The sequence below is a fragment of the Magnolia sinica genome, chromosome 10 (genome assembly GCF_029962835.1).
Source record: "Magnolia sinica isolate HGM2019 chromosome 10, MsV1, whole genome shotgun sequence".
NCBI lineage: Eukaryota > Viridiplantae > Streptophyta > Magnoliopsida > Magnoliales > Magnoliaceae > Magnolia > Magnolia sinica.
Genome location: NC_080582.1, coordinates 33,232,314 through 33,260,122, shown reverse-complemented (window position 1 = coordinate 33,260,122; position 27,809 = coordinate 33,232,314). Strand labels below are relative to the sequence as shown.

At 40.9% G+C, this 27,809-nt stretch overlaps 1 protein-coding gene across 5 annotated transcripts in view; it reads right to left on the bottom strand.

Moving 5' to 3' along the window:
• Window positions 1–23,853, bottom strand: part of LOC131258274 (uncharacterized) — a 38,534-nt gene extending 14,681 nt beyond the window's left edge. For all 5 annotated transcript variants that reach the window (XM_058259486.1, XM_058259483.1, XM_058259484.1 and 2 more), the window contains exons 1-3: window positions 23,626–23,853; window positions 23,231–23,534; window positions 6,990–7,197 (exon numbers count right to left, since the gene is read on the bottom strand). In XM_058259486.1, coding sequence (XP_058115469.1) covers window positions 6,990–7,197; window positions 23,231–23,534; window positions 23,626–23,769 — 656 coding nt within the window. In that variant the 5' untranslated portion in view covers window positions 23,770–23,853. The remainder of the gene's footprint in view (window positions 1–6,989; window positions 7,198–23,230; window positions 23,535–23,625) is intronic.
• Window positions 23,854–27,809: the final 3,956 nt, after the last annotated feature.

Here is a 27,809-nt window from a genome sequence, read left to right as displayed (position 1 = left end):
GGGACTATCTCCACAACAGGAATCCCTTGTCTTCTTGTGTTTCCTCTTTTCCACCCAATCTTGTCTTCTCTTTTCCACCCGATCTTGTCTTCTCTTTTCCACCCGATCTTGTCTTCTCTCTACACAATAACAGTATTAATTATCTCCTGCCGAAAATCAATAAAACATCCAATAATCTGTCCTCTAAAATTTTATCTACAACTATCCCTACCTATTCTTAGTATTATCCGTCCCTACACACAACAATTTATGGGGTTTTGCTTCTTTCCACCATCTCCGACAAGCATACTATATATTAAACCTACTCCTTTCCATTGTATCCACCAAATCAGTATTCTTACCTAACAAAGTACCTACTTGCCCACATTCCAAGTAATGAGACAAATTTTCCTCGTCCAGATTTGCTTCTTTACCAACATCCATCTACTCCGGTGCGGGAAGCTTTGCCCAGATTTCACAATAAAAGGGCATTGTTGCAAAGTATTGCTTCCAAAAGATGCCATAGCACACCCTTGCATGCTTTCAACCACAACCAAATTTGAAATTATGCCTCATAACTTGTAGGGAACCCCTAGCATACCATTTCTCATTTTCCACCATAAGGTTTACAAATTATGGCTCTTTTTTTTTTTTAACAGAATGAGCTAGCTTAATTATGATTTGAAACAAGCTTCATCTAAGGTATCTTGGTCAAAGATTGACAAGGGTTAGTTGCCTACCAAACATCAATCCTCCTTTTTTAAACGAGGTGGAGACTGGCAGGTGAAGCAAATTAAAACAAAGATTACGTTAATTTTGATAAAAATATAGTTTAAATTTCATATGCCTTGCAGGCTAATCTTTTCCATTTTTATCATTTTCCCTATGGAATAACAGCCATTATTGTTATATAAACTCCATTGATCATCACATGATTGTCACTCTTGCAATGATTTGACAAAAAGCAATAAGATCTCAATATTGAATTGGGACATAAATTCATGATTAGATACAGGCTAGGTCTGATCTTGGATTCACAGTCTGTTGACGACCTAAAGAAATACATAGGAAAGAGGAGAAGAATTGGAGAAGACCTATAATTTATGAGCTATGAATTAACAGTTTACAATGGGTTAAAAGTATTATTTGATGCAATGTCAACAAGAGGATTTCAGGGATGATGGGGACATCACGCGCACACGCGCCGCCTCTTACGCACGTACGCCAGAAGGAGGACCCCACCGTCGATCTGGATCGATGACGACGTCCAGGGAGGGCCTCCTAGTTAGAGGACGAAGTTTTGATTCAAAAGAGTGATCCTAACAGTCAAGAAAAGCCCACCATGGGATCTTATGATCGTGGCCCACTAGTCGGATTGATTTCATATTTTTGGTTTTGATTATTATTATTATTTAGAACATCATGAACGCTTTAGATTTCTTTGTTTGGTTTTATTTTAGTTTACTTCATCGCCAAGTAATAGGTTGCGTACATGGCGCGAGTTTTGGGGTATAGGGTTTTCCTATAAATAGGCACCCCTTGTAACTCTTTTGATTCATTGTAACTTAATAAAAATTTCCACTTTATTTTTCTACTCTCTTAGTGAGTTGTGGAAGAATTCAAAAGTGGGTGCGAAGCCCTCCCTTCTCGAAGGGCTAACTACGTGGTGTGAAGCCACATCTATCTCCATCCGTCCCTATCCTCTCCCATCCATATATCTCATCTTTTATCATCATTATTATTTTGAATTTCCTAGCTTTTGCAGCTATTTATCCCCCTACAGCCAGTTTCCAGAATCTAGACCTGTAGGAGAGCTGAAACTTCAGCGGAGCACTACACCTCAACCTTACGTCGGATCATCGTCAAACATGGAGGCATTAGAAGTCTCCCCTGGCCAACCAAGGCCCAGGTGTTACTTTGGGGAGGCGGGCTTCCATCACACGTGCGGCCAGCCCACCCGCGCACGTGCGTCAGCCATAGGTCACCATCTGCACGCAGGAGCTCTCTGGGTCAGGTTTTCCTTTGATTTTCCTCTTTTTATTCCTATTTCCTAAACCCTAGCCTTGGTTTGCATTAGCCCTAATTTATTTGTCGCTTTTTTTCTCCCTAGGGTTCCTTGAATTAAGATTGGGGAATCCCTTGGATTAAGGACTGTTTGCTATGCATGTGTGGTTATGTGTGGTTGATTTCTATTTCCCTTTGAGCATCGTTTGGTTTATAATTTTTATTGATCCAGTCTTAGCCTGTGTAGGCCTGGACCCACATATATTCTCTTTTACTTGAATGTTTGGACTTTTTATGTGGGATATGGAATTTATGTAATTGTTCCTGAACTAAGGTGATTTTAAGCCTGAAATCTCACACATCATGTTTAATTTCATGTCCTGCATCAAATTTGGTATCAAAGCTTAGGGTTCTTATATGGGAATGCATTACATGTTTAGGGTTTAGTTGTTTATGTCCATTACGCATCAATTCTCATCATAAATGGTTGTTTAGAGGTCCATAAACCCTGACATAAGCTGCTGAAATTTTCTATTATCCCCTTATTTGAATTATTTTAGAAATTAACTTAGCTTTCTCTTTCTAGGTTTAGAAACTTTCCTTTTCTGTTTTTAGAAACTTTCTTAATCTGTTTTAAGAAACTAATTTCCCTTCCTTTTTTCTTTTTTAGAAACTAGTCTACTTTCCTTTTTCTTTTTAGAAACTAACTTACTTTCTATTCTTAGACACTTTCCTTTTTCTTTTTTTAGAAACTAGGTTGTTTTTTTTAGAAACTTTCCTAATTTGTTTTTTTTATAGAAACTTTCCTAATTTGTTTTTTTTTTTTTTTTGGTAACTTTCATAATTTGTTTTTAGAAACTTTCCTTTTTCGTTTTTAGAAACTAGGTTGTTTCTATATATATATATATATATATATATATATATATATATATATATATATATATATATATATATATATATATATATATATCATATTGACAATATATTCTAAATATTCTTATATTTTGACAACTATATTGCTGAATTTTGGTTTGCACCCTACACTAAACATGGAACAACTGCTAGAGTCACTAAACAAGCTGTCCTAGCAGATCGAGTCTTTGGATAAGCGTTTGGAAATAGACCAATGCTTTGAACAACTTGATGTGCGCATTACCCAACTAAAAACCATCACCAGAACAAACCCCACCACTGGGGTAGATGTCCAATCTCAGGCAGGTGGCCTGGAGGATAGACCAATGACTAGAGTTGGTCAAGGAATCAATTATAGGCGTACACCCGTGCACCCACCCCATGAGGGACATTAAGGCCACTATTTTGAAGGGTACAACATGTGCGGCCTTGTGGCTAGAGAGAGTGCACTAGATGCTAATGTAGAGTTACCCACTGAAGTCATTCCAGTAATGGATGAGTTACGTGATGTCTTTCCTGATGATCTACCGGATGAGTCTCCCCCTAGGAGGGATATAGAGCATACCAGAACATAGGACACCGTATTACCTACAGCCGAGTTTGCATTTAGTAGTTCTGTCAATAGGTCCATAGGTCTCAGTCCTTATGAAGTCGTTACTGTTTATAAACCTGGGAAACCTATTGATCTTGTCCCTATGTCACTGTCCCATAGGGCGTCAGAGCCTACAGTCTTTTGCGCATCACATTCATTCATGGCATCAAGAAATCAGGCAGAAGATCACTACAAATAATGAACATTACAAATTTTCTGCAAACTAGCATAAACGTTTCAAAGAATTCAATATTGGGGACTATGATGGTCCGCATCAGGCCCGAGCAGTACCCTCCGGGAGCTGTTCGTAACTTACACGCGCGTAGCGCTGGACCCTTCAAAATTATAAAACGAAACGGTCTCAATGTGTATGAGATAGATCTTCCACCTTCCATGGGAATTAATTTCACATTCGATGTGGAGGATCTAGTTACTTTTCAGGGGACCACTGATACTTTGTCCAGCCCTTCGCCCACCCATCCTGATTCCCCATATTTATCCCTTGAACCATGGCCCCTTCCCGATCCATTTTCTCAGCCTCTAAGTCTCATACCTACCCGTCCTGACCCATTTTCCCAGCCTCTACCTCCCATACTTACCCATCCCAACCCATTTTCTCAGTCTCTACCTCTCATACTTACTCTTCCTGACCTTTCTTCCCAGCCTCTACCTCACATACCTAACCTTTACACACCCAGAGAGGAAATAGAAGATATCCTAAACCATCAGATAGTTTCAATGTTAGACGGCGAGTTTCAAAAGTACCTAGTTAAATGGAAGTCACGCCCAGCTTCAGACAGCATGTGGCTCACTGAGGAGGAGCTTCAGAGACTTGATCCTGACATCCTGGAGCGGTTCAAGAGCTTTATTTCGCCAGTAGCAAAATCTTCGCAGCCGGGAAGAATTGATGGGGACATCACGCGCACACGCGCATGCATGCCACCCCTTACGCACGTACGCCAGAAGGACCCCACTGTCGATCTGGATCGATGACGACGTCCAGGGAGGGCTTCCTAGTTAGGAGACGAAGTTTTGATTCAAAAAAGTGGGCCCGACAATTAAGAAAATCCCACTATAAGATCTCATGATCGTGGCCCACTAGTTAGATTGATTTCATATTTTAAGTTTTGCTTATTGTTATTATTTAGAACATTATGAATGCTTTAGATTTCTTTGTTTGGTTTTTATTTTAGTTTACTTCATCGCCAAGTAATAGGTTGCGCACATGGCGCGAGTTTTGGGGTATAGGGTTTTCCTATAAATAGGCACCTCTTATAGCTCTTTTGATTCATTGAAGCTTAATAAAAATTCCTACTTTATTTTTCTGCTCTCTTAGTGAGTTGTGAAAGAATTCAAAAGTGGGTGCGAAGCCCTCCCTTTTCGAAGGGCTAACTATGTTGTGTGAAGCCACATCTATCCTCATCCGTTCCTACCCTCTTCCATCCATATATCTCATTTTCTATCATCATTATTGCTTTAAATTTCTCAATTTTTAAAGCTATTCATCCCCTTACAGCCAATTTCCAGAATCTGGACCTGTAAGTGGGCTGAAACTTCGGCGGAGCACTACGCCTCGACCTTACGTTGGATCGTCGTCAAACTTGGAGGGATTAGAGGTCTCCCCTATCCAACCAAGGCCTAGGTGTCACTTTGGGGAAGCGGACTTCCATCACACGTGCGGCCAGCCCACCCGCGCACATGCATCAACCCCGGGTCACCGTCTGCATACAGGAGCTTTCTCTGGGTCAGGTTTTCCTCTGGTTTTCATCTTTTCATTCTTAGTTCCTAAACCCTAGCCTTAGTTTGCATTAGCCCTAATTTATTTGCTCCTTTATTTCACCCTAGGGTTCCTTGAATTGAGATTGGGGAATCCCTTAGATTAGGGACTGTTTGCTATGCATGTGTGGTTGATTTCTATTTCCCTTTGAGCATCGTTTGGTTTATAATTTTTTATTGGTCCAGTCTTAGCCTGTGTAGGCCTGGACCTGCATAGATTCTCCTTTACTTGAATGTTTGGACTTTTTATGTGGGATATGAAATTTGTGTAATTGTTTCTGAACTAAGGTGATTTTAAGCCTGAAATCTCACACATCATGTTTAATTTCATGTCCTGCATCAAGGGACAAAGTCAAATAAAAGGGCTCAAACAGGACAAGACCTTCGGGACTCATTTGAGCTTGTTCCGACTCAATTTAGTCACATGATGTGACTGGTCTATATCACAGTATGCACATAGTGATTCGTCCATATCAGCAAGAAATGTAGTCTGACTAATCTGTATTGGCGACACAACTCATCTGTGTATAGTGCGAAAAGAAAACATGCAAATCAAAGTTTTAGATGATTGTTGCAACTCATTTGAATCATCAATATCAACAACATGTCCTAGAATTGGCAAGGCCCAAATAAGGCATCGGATGGATGGTCTTTATGCCTACTCAAATATTGACATATACAGACATGATGGTTGTTTTGTTCCCTTCAACCCTCTATGACCCTTCAGAGAGTCATTATGACCAGTAACTTGCTCACATGCAATGATCCTGGAGGTCCTGAACCCACACATTAGCCAATTTCACCATGACTTTGGACACACATATGTCCAGATACATCCATTGATTCAGTAGGAGATCTGGGTCTAAAGAAGATTCTTCCCTCTGCTGCACTCAGAGTTTGGGCCAAACTGAGGACTATATGTGTTAAAGGTACACACTGGTCAGCCATTACGTTTCTTCAGCACGTGGGTGCCACCATGATGTATCTAGGGAAACAACAGTAGATACAGATTTACCATAAGCAAAGGTGGCTGGGTGTTGGCACTTATGTTTTGAAGCTGGCTGAAAAGCCCCTCTATAGTGAGGCCATGCTAATTGCAAGAAAACAGCTGCTTGGCCTTTCATAAGTGGGGCCAAAATGAAATGGCCATAACAAAGATGCTTACTGTTTGTTCTTGATCACGAGTCATTCACGCCCCTTTCTGGTTGAAGTTTAAACCGTCGTGATGGTTATTTACTAACTCTAACTCGCCAATTAATCTCTCATGGGCATGCCAACAGTTAACATGGTCAGATCAGTCAATAGTTAATCCGAGTCAAACCTATCAGCGTGGGGTCAACACTTCTAGGAAAATAACGAGTTTCTCATGCAACGATGCATACATACAAGTGCAAAAGTGTACCTCAATCATCAGTATCCCACACCCTCGCACGCGCAAAGGTAAACAGGACTCCTATACTACAGTTTAGTTTACCATCAAACAAGCAACAAAAATCACAGCACAAGTTGTGGCCCAAAAAATTATCTTAATGAGAACTTCTCTCTGAGGTCCCAGTTTAATCATAGCCAGTCATCTTCTTCTTCTTTTCTCAACAGAATAAACTAACAAAGAACCTCTGTTCAGATCTTTTAAGAGCAGTTTATAAATGCAACAAAATACAAATGACCAGCATGAGCTCTGTCCTATAGGTAGACAGAAGAATAATAAAAGGAACCATATTATTACCTATATGCAGTCTCTTCAGATTCGAAGTGAAGGAAGGCAAAGCCCTTGCAAACAGGGTCCCTCGTCTTTTTGTTTCCAGAAACTGCTGGGCTTATATTAACAATGCCAGGAAACCCCTTAAACGCCAACTGCAGATCCCTATGGATGTTCTTTTTCTTTGGAAGGTTCCCAACACGAACCTGAATTCCACTTGGAACAACTTCAGGTGCTGCAAATCTCCAGTAGGGTAATGCAAAGTCAGATTCTACAGCTATGGAAGGGTATAAAACAGAAGTATTGCAACAAATCAATACAGAAAAAACTAATCCCTAGATCTCGAATTCTCTTCCAAGTATCTCATGCATCAAATTCCCAGATATCCTTGAACATCCTAGAAGCTTGGAAATTGTGGTCCTTTCCAAATAAACATTGTTATGAACGATCAAGATCCCTTAAGTATCACAAGAAATGCCAAGCACTGATCTATGGTGACTGCAGTTATATCCTGCTTGGATTTTCCAGTTTCTTGGTAAACTGAAGCATTAGAATCATGCCGATGTATGATGACCCACGCATGCACAACATGCCACAGGTTCACATTATTCCACCCATTTAAAAATATTCAGATTTGTCCACTCAACAACTTCACTTGAGAAGTCATTGCTGAAGATATAAAGGCCTTCTACCAAAGAGAAGGAAGAAACTGCCATCAACCAAAGAAGGAAACTGATGGAGCAAGCAAATAAAAATAAAAAAGTTTTAAAAAAGATCTGAAATCGATGTCTAAATATCAGTTTTTGCAATTGAATCCACCAAAAGAGAGCCCAAATAAAGCAAATAATGCCAGCTTGAATACAACAACAATGCTAGAAAAGTAGCACCAAATGCTAGGGTAAAGCAACTAACACTCGAAAATCGAAATAGCCAAAGAATCTGTTTATTTAGTAATCATCAAGAGTTGTCCATATGGTTGGGGCCTGTTATCTTTATGTATGCTACAATCAACCCTTCTAGAACATTCTGGATATTCCCTTTAACTTGACTTGCTATTACAGGCATAACCCAATAAACTGGCTGAAGAATAGATTCTATAAATAAAGGAACTGGATAATAGAGACATAAAATGCCAAAAGAATGCAAACTTCTAATCACAGAACTCTATACACAGCTACATGTGCTCAGTCTACAAATAACTGCACTCACCTAAATTCACTGCCAGCAATCATGGCTGGTTGGTCCTTTGGGTCCAAAAGTCCAAGGCTGCTATGACATAGGAAAGTGTTTTCTAGACATTGTTGAAATAGAGGTTTTGCTAAAAAATCTATGTTTGTTCTCACAAGGGCATATTTGTAGGTGATCCTTTTCAAGTCTAGATGTTTGTCGCTTGGTCCTAGTTGTTCTTCATTTAATTATTCCTCTTTGTATATCCTTCAAAAAAGTAAAAAGTAAAAAAATCATATTTGTATGATGGATTAATGTCATCTGCATCTATGAAGCATAATTGTTATATTAGAATATATTGGAAAAGGGTAAGATGGCAATGCTAGGTGTGGTTTTATCAGGTTCTTACAAAAATAGATCTACCCTAGTGTTAAAAAATTCCTTCTTGAAAACCATTTTCTAGATGTCGTTATGTTTGATGGTTAATACCAAATTGTCCATTCGACACTTTTGAGTACTCTTAAAACTGTGTACCTGGAATGGTTGCCAATACTTAATAGCTCCCATCAGTTGATTATTCTTGGCATGTGTATTAAATATTGCATGAATATGAGCACTTGGTAAAAGTGCTGAGATAAGATATATTGTGTAAAGCTCAGAACATTTGCCAATATTGAATAATGCCCATCAATTGATTATTATTAGCATGCGTATTCAATATCAAATTAACTCCAAGGAATTTGGTACAGGTGTTGAGATCAGATATAGGCAGTTAACACCTAAGATTTCAAGGACTCATGTGAGAAATGATGGCATAGTTTAACGGTGCACAGACCTTTACTCCTCAGCAATATGGAGTGGTGGGGTGGATAAAATAGACTATTTTTACTAGTAAAGGCAGTGTATGGCTGTTGCAAGTCTCTTTTTTATCCTATGTGGAGGTGTGTTGTCTACTACGTCTATCTACATATTGAATCAAGTTTCTTTACTATCTTTTCTGAAAATTATGTTCAAACTTCAGACTGATCAGATGTCATCTTAGTGTCCTTTGGGGTTCCTCGAGCTTGTTTTTACCCTTGCCTGAAACTAGAGTTAAGGAATTGAACAATCAAGTCTATCTAGATTATCTATCCTGCAAACTTTTAAGTGGTTTTTTCTTCTTCTTTTTTTCACAAGCTATGATTTTAAAAATAATAAGTAGAATTATAATTGCTTAGGTGTTTAAAAGGATTTCAATTCAGGCACCTGAAAGGATTTTGATCCTGATCCTGGTCAGGGAGGAGGTGGTGAAGGAGGTGTCAGGGAGAAGTAGTGTCGCCTATGAGCGGAGCTCTGCCCTAGGGTAACTAATGTAGGGGCATTTTCACACCGGGCTCAAGTGGGGCAGCCTATGTTAAGTAGGGACACTCGGGTTAGGTGGCCCATATGAGGTGGGTGGCTCATGTGAGGTGGGCCCCACCCGTGTGAGGCGGGTAGCTCATGTGAGGCGAAACCCATGTGAAGTGGGGCCTAGGCTATGAGATAAAGGGATTGATCCGCCACACTCTATCGGTTCAAGCTTTTAAAGCAAGTAGTTAGTTGTCCTGCATCAAAGTGGTATCAGAGAGAGAGGTCCTGTGTTCGAGACTCCTCACCCGGGTTGATTAATGCAGGGGCATTTTCACACTGGCCACGCGTAGGGCGGCCTGTGTGAAGCAAGGGCACACTCAGGGGTGGGCAGCCCGTGTAAGGCGGGTGGCTCGTGTGAGGCAAGCCCCACCCGTGTGAGGCAAGCCCCACCCATGTGAGGCGGGTAGCTCATGTGAGGTGGAACCCCTATGAAGTGGGGCCCACGAGGGGTTTGACCGAGGGTCTAACCCATGTGAAGTGGGGCTTGGGCTATGAGATAAAGGGATTGATTCGCCATGCTCTATCAATTTGAGCTTTTAGAGCAAGTGGTTAGCTGTCTTACATCAGTAGCTCAAGGTCGGCAATGGTCGACGAAGGTGCGGAAGGCTAATGATCCTACAGAGTACCAAACGATGCAAGGGAAACATGGCGGTCTCCAAAGGAGTCGTGCAAGACAGTTAGCTCACATGTAACACGGTTGTTGACATGTGGCTCTACGGTGAGAAAGATGAAGAGGTGGAGGTAGGTGATAGCTCAGTTGACGGCCGAGGCAATCTGCTGACGACATGTGGCAAAGTTATTTTCAGGTTCGGACGAGAAGCGGGTTTAGGGGATTTGACTTGAGAGGGGATGCAAGAGGTTTAAGTGACACCTCAGGTGCCTAGGTGTCAAGAGACACAAACACATGTCCTAAAGGCAGTGTAGAGATGTCTACTCGTCCTCTCCTTGATGGATGAATTACCACATGTCCAGAGCACCATAAGAGAGGGAGGGTGGTGGCATGTGAATGGCTTGAATTGTGCGGGGTTAGCCTTCAACCCCGACTCATGTGGCGGGGTTTTAAGTTATGGGGGAATAGTTGTGGCTTGGGATATTGGATTGGAGAGGATTCTTTTTTTCTTTTTTTTTTTTACGGGGGGGGGGGGACTACTCCTCAGTCTCGGTGATTCTTCAAGATGCTGCAACAAGTTACTGGTGATGCTTTACAGCAGTTTACGACCCATCTCAAGCAACTAGAAGGGGGTGCTCTTTGTATTGAGGTCGACTCTGTCAGAGGAAGATTCGGTTTTCGTTAGTGCTTGGGAGCTGATTTTAATGTTACTTAATTTTCCTTCAAGAAATCTAGTGGTAGGGGTATTTCTCATAGCATGAAAGAATTATTTGGCTAGGTAGGCAAGCATGAGTTGATCAATCTGCCAATGATCAGGGGGATATATGTACGTGGTCCAATGGGCAAGTCAATCCGATCATGTCCAGATTAGATAAGTTCCTTATATTGTCGACATGGATGGAGAAGTTTCCGCCTGTTTCTTCTCATGCTCTGTTGAAACCTTCATCAGACCATTGCCCTATTTTTCTAAATGTCAAGTTGGAGAGTTGGGGCCTTAAACCATTCATATTCGAACTCACGTAGTTAGAGGTCAAGGGGTTTGACAGCCTTGTTAAAGACTGGTGGAGCTCTTTTGAAGTGGAGGGGTTCACGGGCTTGAAGTTGGGTTGAACCAGAAACTCCAACTTCTAAAAAGGAAAATTTTAGATTGGAAAAGGGAGGTGTTGGGAAGCCATAAAAGAGAGATGGATGAGTTTTTGAAGGGTATTCAGGCTCTTGATTTAAAGGTGGAGTGTTCGGACTTTTCAGTAGAAGAAAAAGCTCAAAGATTGAAGTTATCCAAAGATTATTCCAGCCATCTTAAGGAAGAGGAAATTAAACGAAGGTAGCATTCGAGGGCTATCTGGTTAAAGGAAGGGGAGAAAAATACTTAGTTCTTCCACAACATTACTAGTGCAATGACAAGACGTAACAAGATTGGAAGTGTAGTGGTGGAGAGGTGTGCATTAAGGTCGTTAATTTCTACAAATCCCTTCTCACGAACGAATGGGTGGACGAGACCCTATCTTGATGACTAGGCTTTTAGTTGCTTCTTGGAGGAATAGGCTCTTTCTTTAGAGAAGCCCTTCTTGGAGTTAGAAATCAATTTTTTTGTAGAGCCATTGGAAAGGGACAAGGCCCCGAGTCCAAATGGATTCCCATTGGCTTTTTCCAAGTTTTCTAGGATGTGATTAAAGGCGATTTAATGGACTATATGGCGGAGTTATTCGAGAGGAGCCGTTTGTCAATGAAGTTGGGTGTGTCCTTTATAGCCATCATCACAAAGGTGTCAAGGGCGGAGTGCTTAAAGGATTTTAGGTCGATATGTAGAATAGGAGGGCTGTATAAGATTCTCATAAAGATCTTGGCAACCAAATTCAGAACGGTGCTTGTCAATGTCATTTCGAAGATCCAAGGAGCTTTTATCGAGGGATAATAGATCATAAACAACGTTTTAATAGCTCATGAATGCACCAACTCGTGGCTCATGGCAGGACCAAAGCGTGTGGTTTGTAAGCTGGATATAGAAAATACATACGATCACGTCAATTGGAATTTTCTAGAGTATTTATTGGGCTGTATGGGATGTGAGCGGAAGTTGCAAGGTTAGATGAGGGAGTGCATCTAGCCGACGAGGTTCTCAATTCTGGTTAACGGATCCCCTAAAGGTGTTTTTTTTTAACCATCGAGGGGAATTAGGAAAGGCAACCCTCTGTCACCCTTCCTATTCATCATAGTGACAAAAGCTTAAAGAAGAATGCTCACAAAATGTCAAGCGGCGGGAATTATCAAAGGTCAAAGTAGATAAGGAGAACATCCAGTTCGCCAACGACACTGTTATGATTGGTGATGCAAACAATGGTACGGACCGTACGGTAGATAAACCCACAATGGTGATCTGCTTTGAAACGCTTTAGGTCTAAGGTCAACATCACTAAGATTGAGATGCCAGGGGTGCATATGCCCAAGTAGTAAGTTGAGCGGATGGCAGGAATCTTTGGTTGCCGCACGAGAGCTTTCTCAGCGGCCTACTTGGGGCTCTCTCTCATTGTATCAGGAAACCGACAACACACCTATGGAATGTTGTAGTGAAGATATTCAAAAGAAAATTATCTAGATGGAAGGTAAGAAACTCTAAATGCTTTTGGGACACTTGTCCCAAAGGGGTGTTTAAGCCAAATCTATGGTTTCTGAATGGGTGTAGGCCTCTTTAGTTGAGGCTTGTAGAGGTGGGCCGATTTTTGTGGCACTCTGCCTGGGTGTTTTTGTTTTTGCCTTTTTCTTCATATTCTTTAAACTTTGCCACTATGCTAATAAATTGTCATCCTTAAAAATATATATCCACAAGGAAAAGTCAATACCTCTCTCTAGAAGGCCAGATCACTCTTATAAAAACACTACTGTCAAACCTTCTATTATATTTTATGTCCTTATTCAGATGCCTGAAGTCTAGGAAAATTAAGTTGCGGCTTTTTATGGTAGGGATCAAACAATAGGAGAAGATTTCATCTTATGACTTGGGCAGAGGTTTGTAGTCCATATAGGGAGGCGATGGGCAGGCATAAAGGAATTGAAGCAAATGAACTTGCCTCTTTTAGGGAAGTGGTTACAGTGGTTCGGAACAAAGGAGATTTCCTTTTGGTGAGGAGTTATAGAAGGGAAAGTATGAGAGCTAAAGTGGCAGTTGCGGTGCTAAAGATTCCTCTCTTTCTAAAGTATCGTGGAACTGGAAGGGGATATCTAGGCTTAAGACCAAGTTCAGTGAAGGGATCGGCCTCTCTATATGAAATGGGAAGAGAACTTGCTTCTGGGAAGATGTGTGGTTCAAGGAAACCTCCCTACAAATAGCGTTCCCTAGAGTTGTGCATCTACCTTTGGAAAAGGATAATATTGTTTCCAAGTGTTATTCTTTTGTCGGGTCCAAGGTGGTGTGGGCCTGCCATGCCGAAGGAATATGCTAGATGAGGCAATCGAAGAATTTGTGAGGCTCCTTTATTGTCCCACATGCCGGTTAAAGAAGAAGAGGATAGGATGGTGTGGCTAAATGATAAATCAGAATGCTTCTCAGTTCGATCCTTTTACAAATTTCTTTAAAAGTTTGAAAAGGATGGCGCTTGAGAGCACAAGGCAAATGTTGGGCAGTATGGCGCCCCTCCAAAAGCGGCTACATTCGGGTGCCTCGCAGGAAAGGGGGAAATTCTTACCATCAATAATCTTCAAAAGAGATCCATGTGGACTTGATTGAACCCTAAAATGGAAGAGATGTGTGTGTGTGTGTGTGTGTGTGTGTGAGAGAGAGAGAGAGGGACTAAAAAGGTGTGGCTTGCTTACTATTGATCCTGTCCGTTTATCAAGGGTTGGACATTAACTTTCTTGCTCTAGGCAGTTGGATTGCGGATCACCAGATAGCTCCACCATTTGACTGCTTCATAGTCAGATTTCCAAATCATTGTTGTAACCACACACAAGACGCTTCCACTCCATGATTTGTGGTTGCCTAACATCAACTAGGACCAATTTCATGAGAATCAAACATTGTGGTACTTAAAATAAACCAAAATGTGGATTGAAAAAATAATAATAATAATAAGTACATGTGGTTCCATGGTAACCACTTAAGAGAGCCACATAACAATGGGATCTACTGATAGGCCACATTCAATCATTCAGACTCTTAAGAAACCACATCTTCATTACATCGTTCTCACAATTGTCCCTACTTACATCACTTTTAGCCATCATCACCACTGCTTGGATGAGCCCTCAAATCAAATGGTTTGGATAGTCCGAGGGAAGTAATCTTTTGGGCCACAGCCCACTCAAAACGGTGATGGAGTGGTACAGCCTGTAACATTATATATCTTGAAAGCTTTCTGTGTATAGAAGATTACAATCCCTAATAAGTAGAAGTGGAAGCATTTGACAATACATACTTTCCCATTTATTACGCAAGAAGGAAGAAAATTCAGGTATTTTCACTTAATAGCTTGAGAACATGGGCATGATAGAAGTAATACCACGTTGCAAATATACAAAATTGAGAGAGAGAATCTAGGTCCAAAACATGTATCAAAATTGATTGTGTGGGGTCTTGAATTTATACATGAGGATGGCCCCAATATGGAATAATACGATAAATACAAAATCTGACAAAAGAGGAAATACGCAAAGGAATGAAGTATTTTCCTAATATTCATATGTGATAAGGACATCCAAGCACCAGTCATAGTATACCAAAAGAGGAAGAGAGCTCCCGTTTCTTTATAGCTAGGTGATGCATACAGGGGCCCTATGTGCCCAATACAAGTGCCTAGTCCATTGAAAACCCCACATGCATGATTATGCATCTTTAAAGGCCCCACACTGGAAAGATGCATGTGTGTTACTTAGTCAGACCATTTCGACTGGTGAATCATCGTCATTGGACATCTTGATCATGGGCCATGAAATAGTTTAGTTTATTTAGTTGTTTATATGTTTTTTTAGCTTGTATTTTTGGAGCCTAGGGAGTTATGAACAAATTCTATTTTATTGTGCGCCTTTACATGAAACTTTTTATCTGAGACTGTCTTTTTGTAAAAAGTCTTTATGAGATTATAAAGGCTTAGACATCCACACACTACCCATTATTGAATATATGAAAGAAAAAAAAAAAAAAAGGTTCTTCTTTCTCTTTGCTTTGAAATGAAGCAAATCTCTTGTGATTAGAGTGAAATGGTGTGATGCCATGGAGTGAATCCAAGTTATCCTTCTTTCTCACTCTTAAATCAATAGGTATTTCTCTCTCTTTCTTTTTCTTTCTTTCTAGTTCTCTTTCCTTCTTTCTCCATCAACAAATCATCTCCATCTCCATCCTTGTTCTTCCTTCTGCCAATCCTTACACCCGCAACCTAACCCGTCCCAAATCCTAACCCTAGTCTCCTAAAACCCTAATTCTCAAAATCTTAATTCTCACAAACCTAATTCCCCAAAACCCCAACTCTCAAAACCTTAATTCTCCATAACCCTATTTCCAAACCTTAATTTCCAAAATCCAATTCCCAAACCCTAAAGTCCTAACCTAACCGACCCAAACACTCACAAACCAAGTGAACCCCTTTGAATTGAGAACAACCCATATGATAGATGGAAGTCCTACCTTCAATAGGTCTTATCCTATCATGTTTTATAAGATCTATCTGACGGCTAATGATTTTTAGTCTTGAATCTGAGCTTAGTTAAATACTTGAATTCATTAAGCTTGTGATTGATTAGCATTATTTTGTGCTTTAAATTGTTCTAGTTGATCCGTTAATGATCTCATTGCATCATTCTAGGCTACGCCACCCGTCCTACATCAAATTTTGGTATGAAAGCCTAGGTCTAGCATAAGACTCTTATGTTGCATATAAGTTAGGTTTTCATATTGTCATGTCTTGGGTTAGTAGTCTTTCCATTCTCATCATATTGCATCTAGAGTCTTTAGTTCTTAGGTTCCCCATTAGATCCCAGGTTTATGCTCATTCGTATTGGGCGTGGTTTTGGTCTACACTCCACAATGAATTCAAAACAGTTTGTCGAGGCTATCAATGCCATCAACATCCGTATCGCAGCCAACGAGGCCCAAAGTAGAACCACCAGTCACCAACCGGCAGAGCTCAGGAATGACACCCAAACTCGCATGACCCAGTTGGAGTTTCCCACCAAGCAAATCCCGAAAATGGGGAAGATGGTTAATATCAAACGGGAAGTGAAGTTGGAAGAAACAAAGTTGGAGAACGTGGAAGAGGTTGTGGCCGAGGTGTTGTCAATGGTGGGGTGTGTAACCAGCCATCCCATGGAGAGTATCCAGACCATGATCCAGATGATCAGGTAATGAAGAGTGTGAAGATTGAGGCCCCGAGCAATGATAGTCATTTGGACCCCAAAGCCTTCCTTGATTGGCTTGCAGACATGGACTATTTTTTTAAGTGGTATGATATATCTGATCGCCATCGGGTGAGATTCACCAAGATGAAGTTGGTGGGCCAAGCCAAGTTGTTTTGGACAAATATCAATCAGAAGATGGAGAGGTCTGGAAATAACCTGGTCTCACTGTGGGCCAAGATAAAAGAGAATTTAAAGGAAAAGTACCTTCCTCTCTCTTACCACCAGAAGCTTTTGGATCAATGGCAAACCTTTCATCAAGGATCAATGCATGTGGCTGACTATATCGCCAACTTTGATAAATACATGATGCATTGTAACATTGATGAGGACCCGTTAATGACCCTTTCTCGTTTTAGGGTGGGCCTCCAACCCGACGTTCAACACGACCTCATTCCCCATGACGTCAGCACCCTAGAGTGTGCCTATCAAGTGGTGCAAGAACTCAAGCGGTATCTGAAACTACAATTCATGAGGCGATTCGACTCTCATGAATTCAACGTCAATGTCACTCCCTAGGGAGTTAAGCCTAGCTTTAGGAGAATCCAAAGCCCCTATTAGTACTCAACCCAATAATAGGGATGTGAGGGACAAAGATCTAGCCAGTACTAGTTTGAGGGGAGGCGAGCATACGCAGTGTTACAATTGCTAAGGATATGACCATTTCACACACTAGTGCCCCACGAATGAGTGAAACAAGGCCCTTGTGATTGGCAAGTTGGATGAGGATGCAAATGAATAGGGCAATTGTGAAGAAGAAGAATATCAGCTCGAAATTGGTCTAGTGATGAAGAAGTTGAAGGAATTGAGACCATGCCATTTGCAGTTGTCAGATGCGCCTTAGCTCGGGTCAAAGAGTGATGATTTGCACAGAATTCAATTTTCCACACTTATATCCCGTGTGATGACAAAAACTACAAAGTAATAATTGATAGCGGCAGTTGCACCAATGTGGTCTCCGCTAGCACCATATCTCGTTTGGGTTTGAAACTCGTCCCTCGCCCTCAACCCTATCGAGTTTCTTGGGTTGATGCATCCTTGATTCCAGTTTCTCAGCACTCAGCAATGTCTTATTCCTATTCAATTTACCTTATACAAAGACACGTTGTGATGTGATGTTTTGCCTATGGACGTAGGCCACATCATTTTGAGCAGACATTGGTTGTATGATCAAGATGTGACACTATTTGGTCACTCGAATACGTGTTCATTAATGTATGAATGTATGAGGATTAAGTTCCGCCCATAAGCACCCCAGATAAGAAAGAAGACATTAAGAAGGGTGATCCTAAAGATGTGAGGAACTCCTAGCCTAAGTCTCTTCACATAATAAACGCCAAAGAGTTTGAAAGGGAGATTAATGTTGATTCGATGGTGTATACCCTCGTAGCAAGAAAGGTCACACCCAAGGTTAATGTAGAGTTGTCACCTGAAGTGATTCCAGTGTTGGAGGAGTTTAAAGATGTTTTCCTTGAGGACCTACCGGATGAGCTTCCACCCATGCAGGACATTCAGCATGCCATTGATCTTGTCTCTGGGTCGACTCTACCAAACCTTCCTCACTATCGAATGAACCCCACAAGGCATGCAGAATTGAAGAGACAAATTGATGAGCTTCTTAGAAAAGAATTCATTCAAAGAAGTTTGAGTCCATGTGCCATGTCAGCCCTCCTCGCATATAAGAAAGATGGCACTTGGCATATGTGCGTGGACAGTCGTATCCATAGACCTTAGAAGTTCGCAGATGCATTCACACGCCATATCCATGATTTGCATAATGAGATTAGAAAATGAATTAATATGAGTAACGAAAAGTACAAGATATTTGCCGACTCTTATCGTAGGTTTAAAGAATTTCAAGTAGATGACTATGTGATGGTTCGTATAAAGCCAAAACGGTTTCATCAAGCGGTCGTTAGGCAATTAGAGGCACGTAATGCCAGTCATTATAAGATATCGAGAAAATCGGGCTCTAATGCTTATGTTATAGAACTTCCACCTAGGTATAAGCTCTACATTCAATGTAGAAGATCATGTGTCATTTAAGAGCCTAGCAGCTTCACCCTCTAGCCCTTGTTTCGACCCCTCACATTGACCCAAATAGCTTTCCCGACCTGTCTCACGAACCATAGCCTTTGCCAGATCCTTCTTCCCAGCTTTTGCCTTCTCTATTACCCATACCCAATAAAAGAGAAAAGATCAAAGATATTTTTTATTAGCAAGTGGTTTCCACCAAACACAGAGGTTTCCAGAAATATCTCTTCAAGTGGAAGAATAGGCCAGAATCAAACTGTACATAGATCACAGAGGCAGAGCTTCAGAGGTTAGACCAGGATCTCCTTGAGTATTACTGCAGCTTTATTTCACCAGAGGCGAACTCTTCTCAGTCGAGGGGAGTTGAAAAGGACATCCAAGCACCAGTCAAAGTATACCAGAAGAGGAGAATTCACATTTCTTTATGGCTAGGTAATGGGGCCTTGTGTGCCCAATTCAAGTGCCTAGCCTGTTGAAGACCACACATGCATGAGTATACATCTTTGAAGGCCCCACATTAGGAAGATGCATGTGGGCTACTTAGTTGGACCATTTCGACGGTGGATCATCGCCATTGGACATCTTGATCATGGGCCATGAAATAGTTTAGTTTATTTAGTTGTTTATATGTATGTTTGTTTTTTAAGCTTATATTTTTACTGAGTTTAGGGAGTTAGGAACAAATTATATTTTATTGAACATCTTTACATGAAACTTTTTATCTGAGAGCGTTTTTTTGTAAAAAGTCTTTCTGAGAGTATAAAGGCTTGGACGTCCACACGCTAGCCCATTATTGAATATATGAGAAAAAGTTCTTTCTTTTTGCTTTGAGATGAAGCAAATCTCCTATTGTTGGAGTGAATTGGTGTGATGCCATGGAGTGAATCCAAGTTTTCATTCTTTATCATTCTCTTAAATCAATACGTATTTCTCTCTTTCTTTTTCTTTGTTTCTAGTTCTCTTTTCTTCTTTCTCTAACAACAAACCATCTCCATCTCCATCATCGTTCTTCCTTCTGTCAATCCTTACACCCACAACCTAACCCGTCCCAAATCCCCAAATCCTAACCCTAGTTTCCTAAAACCTTAACCCTAAAACCCTAATTCTCACAAACCTAATTCCCCAAAACCCTAACTCTCACAAAAGTAATTCCCCAAAACCCTAACTCTCAAAACCCCAATTCCTCGCAACCCTATTTCCAAATGCTAATTTCCAAAACCCGATTCCCAAACCCTAAAGTCCTAACCCTAACCTACCCAAACCCTCCCAAACCAAGTGAACCCCTTTGAATTGAGAATAACCCCTGTGCTAGATGGAATTCCTACCTTCCATAGGTCCTATCCAATCATGTTTTATAAGATCTAACTGACAAGTAGTGATTAAGTCTTGGATCTGAGCTTAATTAAATACTTGAATTCTTTAAGCTTGTGATTGATTAGCATTATTTTGTGCTTTAAATTGCTCTAGTTAATCCATTGATGATCTCATTGCATCATTCTAAGCTAGGCCATCCATCTTTCATCAAATTTTGGTATCAAAGCCTAGGTCTAGCATAAAACTCTCATGCTGAATCTAGGTTAGGTCTTCATATTGTCATGTCTAGGGTTAGTAGTCTTTCCATTCTCATCACATTGCATCTAGAGTCTTTAGTTCTTAGATTCCCTATTAGATCCCCAGTTTATGCCCACTCGTACTGGGCGTGGTTTTGGTCTACACCTCACAATGATTTCAGAACAACTTGTCGAGGCTATCAATGCCATCAATATCTGTTTCACAGACACCGAGGCACAAAGTAGAACTACAGCCACCAACCAGCAACCCTTAGGAATGAGAATCATACTTGCATGACCCAGTCAAAAGCTTCCCTCTAGGCAAATCCCGACAACAAGGAATATGGCCAATCCCAATCGGGAAGTGAAGTTGGAGGACGTGGAAGAGGTCGTGGCCAAAATGTTGGTCGTAGGTTGGGGTGTGTACCCAGCCACCCCATAGAGAGCATCTAGACCACCATGATCTTAATGATCGGGTAATGAAGAGTGTGAAGATTGTGGCCCTGAACTATGATGGTCGTTTAGACCCCAAAGCCTTCTTCAATTGGCTTGCGAACATGGACCATTATTTTGAGTAGAACAATACGTTTGATCGTCATCGGGTGAGATTCGCCAAGATGAAGTTGGTGGGCCAAGTCAAATTGTTTTGGACAAATGTCGAGCGGAAGATGGAGAGGTCTAAAGATAACTCGGTCTCACTGTGGGCCAAGATGAAAGAGATTTTAAAGAAAAAGTACATTCCTCTCTCTTACCATTAAAAGCTTTTGGATCAGTGCCAATCATTTCGTCAAGGATCAATGCACATGGCTAACTATATCGCCAAGTTTGATGAATACATGATGCATTGTAACATCAAGTAGAATCCGTTAATGACCCTTTCTCATTTTAGGATGGGCCTCTAACCCGAGCTTCAACGCGAGCCCATTCCTCATAATGTCAGCACCCTAGAGCATGCATATCATGTGGTGCAAGAACTTGATCAGTATCTGAAACCGCAATTCATGAGGCAATTCAACTCTCATGAATCCAACATCAAGGTCACTCCACAGGGAGCTAAGCCTAGCTTTGGAAGTCAATCCAAAGCATTTATTGGTACTCAACCCAAGAATAGGGATGTGAGGGACAAAGATCTAACTAATACCAGTTTGAGGGGAGGTGAGCATACGCGCAATACAAGTAACACCTGAAATTTGCACAGTTGAAAATATTGGCGATCTTGATACATCGACAATACAAGCAACACTAGGAACTTAATAATAAAAATATTGATGATACATTGGCGATATCGATAATTTGGCGATATTTAAAGATATATCGCCAATACCTAGAATTTCTGAAACTACCAATGTTATCGGTATCGCTACCAATGTTATTGGTATCGCTGAGCTGGAGACACGAATAATGTCGAGGATATTTCGATAATATCAAGGATACTCCGAATGATGGCCTCAGCAAATGACCATGAAACAGTGGTCTATTTTTTTTCTTTTTCAAGAGATAGGACTTTGTCCAAGCATCGTAAAGTATCTTGTGGAAGAGTGCCATGTCATAGGACAACTGGCCCAATCAGAGGATTAAAAATGTCTTTTCCAGGAGAAGACTTGAGATATCTTAATATGTATATAGCAACATTGTAATGAGATTGACGAGACTGATGCATGAATTGACTGAGAATGTTGACCAAATAAATAATATCCGGTCTTATGATGATAAGTAAATATAACGACCAACAAGTCATCGATACATAGAGGGGTCCTGAAGAAAATCACCTTGGTCGTCAATTGAACAAAAATTGTGTTCCCAAAGAAAAGCACAAGATCAAGTTTCAAGACGACTAGTCAAGAGCGTATTTGCATTGACTTAAGAAAATCCCCGTTGGAGAACGGATCACCTCAATGCCTAAAAAATATTTCAAGAGACCAAGATCTTTAATGTGGAACTTAGCATATAGAAATTCCTTTAGGGCATTGATACCAGTTGATTGTTAGTGGTGATAATTATATCATTCATGTAAACAAGTATTGTGGTGAAGATAGTGTCATTGGAATGAGTGAAAAGAGAATAAATCTGCCGAGGATTGACGATATCTAGCCTCTTTGAGAGCAAAGAAAAACTTGTCAAACCAATTTCTTGATACTTGTTTGATACCATAGAGATTTGTTCAGTCGACAAACATGTTGTTCCCCCTATTTTGCAAAACCAGTGGAATTGTCATATAAACTTCTTCGTGTAGATCTCCATGGAGAAAAGCATTGTTCATATCTAACTGATGTATTTGCTAATGGCAAATAGCAGCAACAGCCAAGAGACAACATACTGTGACAAGTTTTGCAATGGGAGCAAATGTCTCATGATAGTCTTAACTCTTTAACCTGATTATATCTTTTTGCTACCAAGCGTGCTTTGAATTGTTCAATTGTACTATTAGCACGATGTTTGACTTTGTATACCCATTTACAGCCAATAGGTTTTTTTCTTGGTGGTAAATATTGTAAGGTCTTTGTGCAATTATGCTCTAATGCCGCAATTCCACTCTAATGCCGCAATTCCTACTGCCATTGCGCCAAGCCAATGAAGAAATTCAACGGCTTAAGAAAAAGATGTCAGCTCATCATGAGAAGAAATGGAGGAAAGCAAGGAAATATGATTAGCAGAAAAAAAATTATATGAAAGGAAGGTAGATAAGGGATAAGGAATACCTATAGAAGGCTGTGAAGAGGGTGAAGTAGGAGATGGGGTAGGTGGTAGAGTGGGACAGACATAATCTTTGAGGCGGGTAGGCCGAGTGACTGGACGATGAAAATGACAAAGGCCAGAGGAAGGTGGAACAGTGGAGGGTAAAGGGTCGGGATCAAGGGTGGTGAGGACAAGAAAGTGAAAATACTGCTCTCTCCTAGCAATTAATACTAGTTTTGTTTCCTTATCTTCTTTCCATTTATTTTTTCTATAACAAATAAAAGTACAATTCCGTTTTCATGGAAAGTGCGTTTCCACATTCCAATTTCCCCAACCACATCCTTCAGGAAAATGGATAAAACTTCGTATTAACTACCGAATTGCGCACATACAACAATTAGAGAAAAAAACCATATCCCTAACTTCATTCGAATCAACAAGAGAGGAAAGCTACTAACCTTTCTGTACTTGCTGCTCCGACTTCTTCTTCGAGGGAGTGGCAGCGTTCTTGAGTTTATCGATGTTGGCGAGCTGGGCTTGCCTGCTCTGCTCGATTTCTTCCATAAGCTTCTCCTCAATCGAAGTGTCGTACATCTTCCCTTCTCCGAACCCAGACGGCCTGTTCTGAAACCACCTTCTCATCTCATCGAAAGGCATCATCAGCATCATCTTCTCCTCCCCATAGCCATCGTTGGCTGCGACATTGTTGCTGGTTTCACGCTTGCTCGAAGCCGAAATGGAGAGCGCAGCACGTGTCCTCCACTGCAAAAAGAAAAAGGAATAAAGGTGGAAAATATTGGAATTCAGATAAGGTTGAAGAATCACTGAGAAGAATCAAGATAGGAATACAGACCGGGAAGAAGGAGAGAGAAACGTGGATTTCTTTGTGGAATTTGAATGAGAGGGAAGAAGAGAAGGGGATTTGAGTAGGAGAAGGAAGGAGGGCTGTGGAGGAGTTGAAGGGATGTAGAAATGCTCCTCCTACTACTCCTAGCATCGTTATTTCTCCACTCTCAAACCCAACTGCTGGCGTTGTGCTGCTGCTTCTCCGCCAAACTGCTTATGTTGAGGAAGGATGAGGAAAAGATAACACGTGCCAACCTTATATATGTGTGCGAGGGACGCGGATTGGATACTGACACTGCCAGTAGCGAGGTCACCACTGCGAGGTGCTTTGTGGTCCCACGATGATGTATGTGTTATATCCACGCTGTCCATCCATTTTGGATCTTTATTTCGGGATAAGATTTCAAAACCGATGCAGATCCAAATCTTATGAGGACCACACCACAGGAAAACAGTAGTGATTGAACACCCATGATTAAAAATTTAGTAATGCCTATTGTAATGTTTATTTTCCATCAACCTGTTGATTAGATCAAAAATACCTGGATGAAGGGAAATCATAAATAGTATTTTGATCCAAAACTTTAGTAGACTAAGAAGTTTTTAGTGATGAGCGTTCAATCATCACTGCTTCCTGTACTGTGGTCCACCTGAGATCTGGATCTGCCTCGATTTCTGTATCATACCATAAAATGATCCTGTGAAATGTTTGGAAGGCTAGAATAAAACACATACATCAAGGTAGGGCGCAAATAGAATTGTTTAGCCGTTTTTCCATAATACTACACATCTTGACCAAAAATAGTATGGAAAAACGGTTGGACGGGGTGGATATATAATACACACATCAAAGTGGGCCCCACGGTAAGAGCCACATCATCTTGGGTGAGGCTGGGGTCTCACTAATCCGCTCCCAGCACATGGTAGATGTCTGTGCTACCTGCCACTGAAAACCTCTGTGAGCCCCACCACAGTGTATGTGTCTTATCCATGCTGGCCATCCATTTTGCCCTCTGGGCCCACCATGGTGTATGTGTTTTTATCCACACCAATCCATTTTGAGAAATTTAGGACTGTGGACCCCACCTTTTATCCAGCTGTTTTTAGGAAACACTACAAACTTTGTTTTGAAACTTAGACCGCACATGCGGAGACCGAATTTCAGGATGAAAATACCCCTCCTTTTCAGTACTGTGGCTTTTCCTCTCCATTTCAACTCCCTTTCAACTGTTTGCTTTTCCTCTCCCTTTCCACTGCTGCTTCACTGTCATTGCTTTCACCCATTTCCTCACCCCATTAGAAAGACCAAAAAAACCCTTTTTGTGGGCCCCCTTTATCAGCATTTCGTCTTCTTCTGAAAATGGCTGATCCAGTGAAAAAAGCACGCACATAGGTATATTTTAAATTCAGTTGGGCCCACATTGAATGTATTTAGTATAGGAAACGGATTGGTTACTCTCCTTGACACCAGCCCCGTGGCTAGTGGTCAGTGCTCTGTGTGCCCCACCATGATATACGTGGCTGGTGGTTGATGCTCTGTGGGCCCCACCATGATGTATGTGTTTCATCCATTCCGTTCATCCATATTTAAAGTTCATTTTAGGGCTTTATCCTACAAATAAGAGGGATATTAATCTTAGATGTACCACACTACAGGAAAACAATAGTGATTGGATATCCATCATTTAAATCCTCCTGAGGCCCATTGTACTATTCATCTGAAATCCAATATGTTTATTAGGTCATAAAGACTCAGATAAAGGCTAAAAACAAAGATCATCTTGATCCAATACTTTTATGGCCACCAAAAAGTTTTTAATGGTCGATGTTCATTAAACATTGTTTCCTATAATGTGGTCCAATTGAGATCAGGATATACCTCATTTTTTGTATAATATCATTAAATGATCTATAAAAATAGATGGACGGCATGGTTGAAACACATACATCATGATGGGGCCCACAGAGCACCGAACACCAGCCATTGGCTGGTGGCAGGGGGAGTAGTCAATCCGTTTCCTGTAGTATATCCACGTCGTCCATCCATTTTCTATCTAATTTAAGGGGTTGAACCCCAAATTGAAGCATATCAAAATATCAAGTGGATCATACCACGGGAAACAGTGGGCATAATGATTTTCTAATTTGTCCCGCTGATTTTCTAGTTTGCCCCGCTGATTTCATGTTTCCCTCGCTCAATTTCATGTTTGCCCCCCTGATTTTCTAGTTTGCCCCACTCAATTTCATGTTTACCCCACCGAATTCCTAGTTTGCCCCGCTGAATTTCATGTTTCCCCCGCTGAATTTCATGTTTGCTCCACTGATTTTTCAGTTTTTTCCGCTGAATTTTTTGTTTCTCTAGCTGAATTTCATGTTTGCCCAGCTGAATTCTTAGTTTGCCCCGCTGATTTTCTAGTTTGGCCCACTGATTTTTTAGTTTGCCCTGCTGAATTCCTAGTTTACCCCGCTGAATTTCATGTTTCCCCTGCTGAATTTCATGTTTGCCCAACTCATTTTTCAGTTTTTCCAGCTAAATTTTCTATTTCCCCCGCTAAATTTCATGGTTGCCCCACTGAATTTCATGTGTGCTCCACTCATTTTTCAATTTTTCCCACTGAATTTTCTGTTTTCCCCGCTGAATTCTTAGTTTGCCCAGCTAAATTCCTAGTTTGCCTCACTGATTTTTTAGTTTGCCCCGCTGATTTTCTATTTTGCCCCGCTCAATTTCACGTTTGCCCCGCTGAAATTCATGTTTGCCTTGCTCAATTTCATGTTTCCCCCACTCAATTTCATGTTCCCCCCACGGAATTTCATGTTTCCCCCGCTGAATTTCTAGCTTGCCCCGTTGAATTTCTAGTTTGCCCCGCTCAATTTCATGTTTGCCCCGCTGATTCTCTAGTTTGCCCTGCTCAATTTCATGTTTGTCCTGCTCAATTTCATGTTTGCCCCATTTAATTTCATGTTTGCCCCGCTTAATTTCTACTTTGCCACGTTGAATTTCATGCTTCCCTCGCTGAATTTCATGTTTCCCTCACTGAATTTTATGTTTGCCCCGCTCAATTCTATGTTTACCCCGCTCAATTTCTAGTTTACCGCACTTAAGTCCATGTTTGCCCCGCTCAATTCCATGTTTGCCCTGCTGAATTTCATGTTTGCTCCGTTGAATTTCATACTTGCCCCGCTCAATTTCATGCTTGCCCCGCTCAAGACCGCGACAACCTGAGTGAACCTAACCCCATCTCAAGTTGGGCCAGTTGATCCAAATCCAAGTTGTAGTGAGAGGTAGGTTGGGTTGGTTGAGGGCAACTTGAGCCCAACATGACCTCTAGAGGACCCAACATGACCTCAGGCCTTTGGTATCCACAAAGTTCAACTGCTTTATGGGTTCCTTTTCTCCTCCACTTGACACTTTGGTTATTGAGAACTCTTCCGGATATGGTTTGTTGGAGCCAAAGGGAGAATGCTTTGGTTATTGGGATTTACATGTATGATTTACAAGGGTATGCTTGAGTTGAGTATAAGGTTTGTGCACGTGTTTTGCTGTGGTTATCGGGAGAATGGTGACCTCCAATCAGCTCTCAGGTGTCCCTTAGACTATCATGATCTTGAATCATATTTTGGGTTCTCATAACATGAGCTTGTGGTTAACATCCTATGATTTACAATTTAGGTTCTATAATCTGATTCATTTATTATGGAAATCGAATTAGTCCTCAGTTTGATCTTTGTTTGATAGGCATCCCACAAGATTTGTACAATTTACCTCACTAGAAGAAGGGATGCCATGGGGATCTCATGAGATGGCAGTGGACTGTTGAGCTTCTAGGCCTGTCTTGTTGTTAACTGGGATCTGACCTGGTTCTGCAACAGATTCACATATTGTTGTCTATTTTCTCTTTGATAGATGCAAATGGTTACACTCACACTATCAGTTTAGATTTTGTTGTAGTGTCACAGTTCATTTTTTAGACTATTGGACATTCATTTTCTGTCATATCCTTTATTTATGGAAGAGATCTTAATGTCGACAGGGATCTTACAAGTCAAGGCTTGAAAGGTTATATAACGATCAGATTTTTTTCTTCTAAAGTTTGTAGTTGAAAGATCCATTCTCAGTTGCATTTTGTCAATTGTTTTGAAGTGCAGGTTTGATCATTGCATCATATCATATTGTCATGAGTTTCTAAAGTA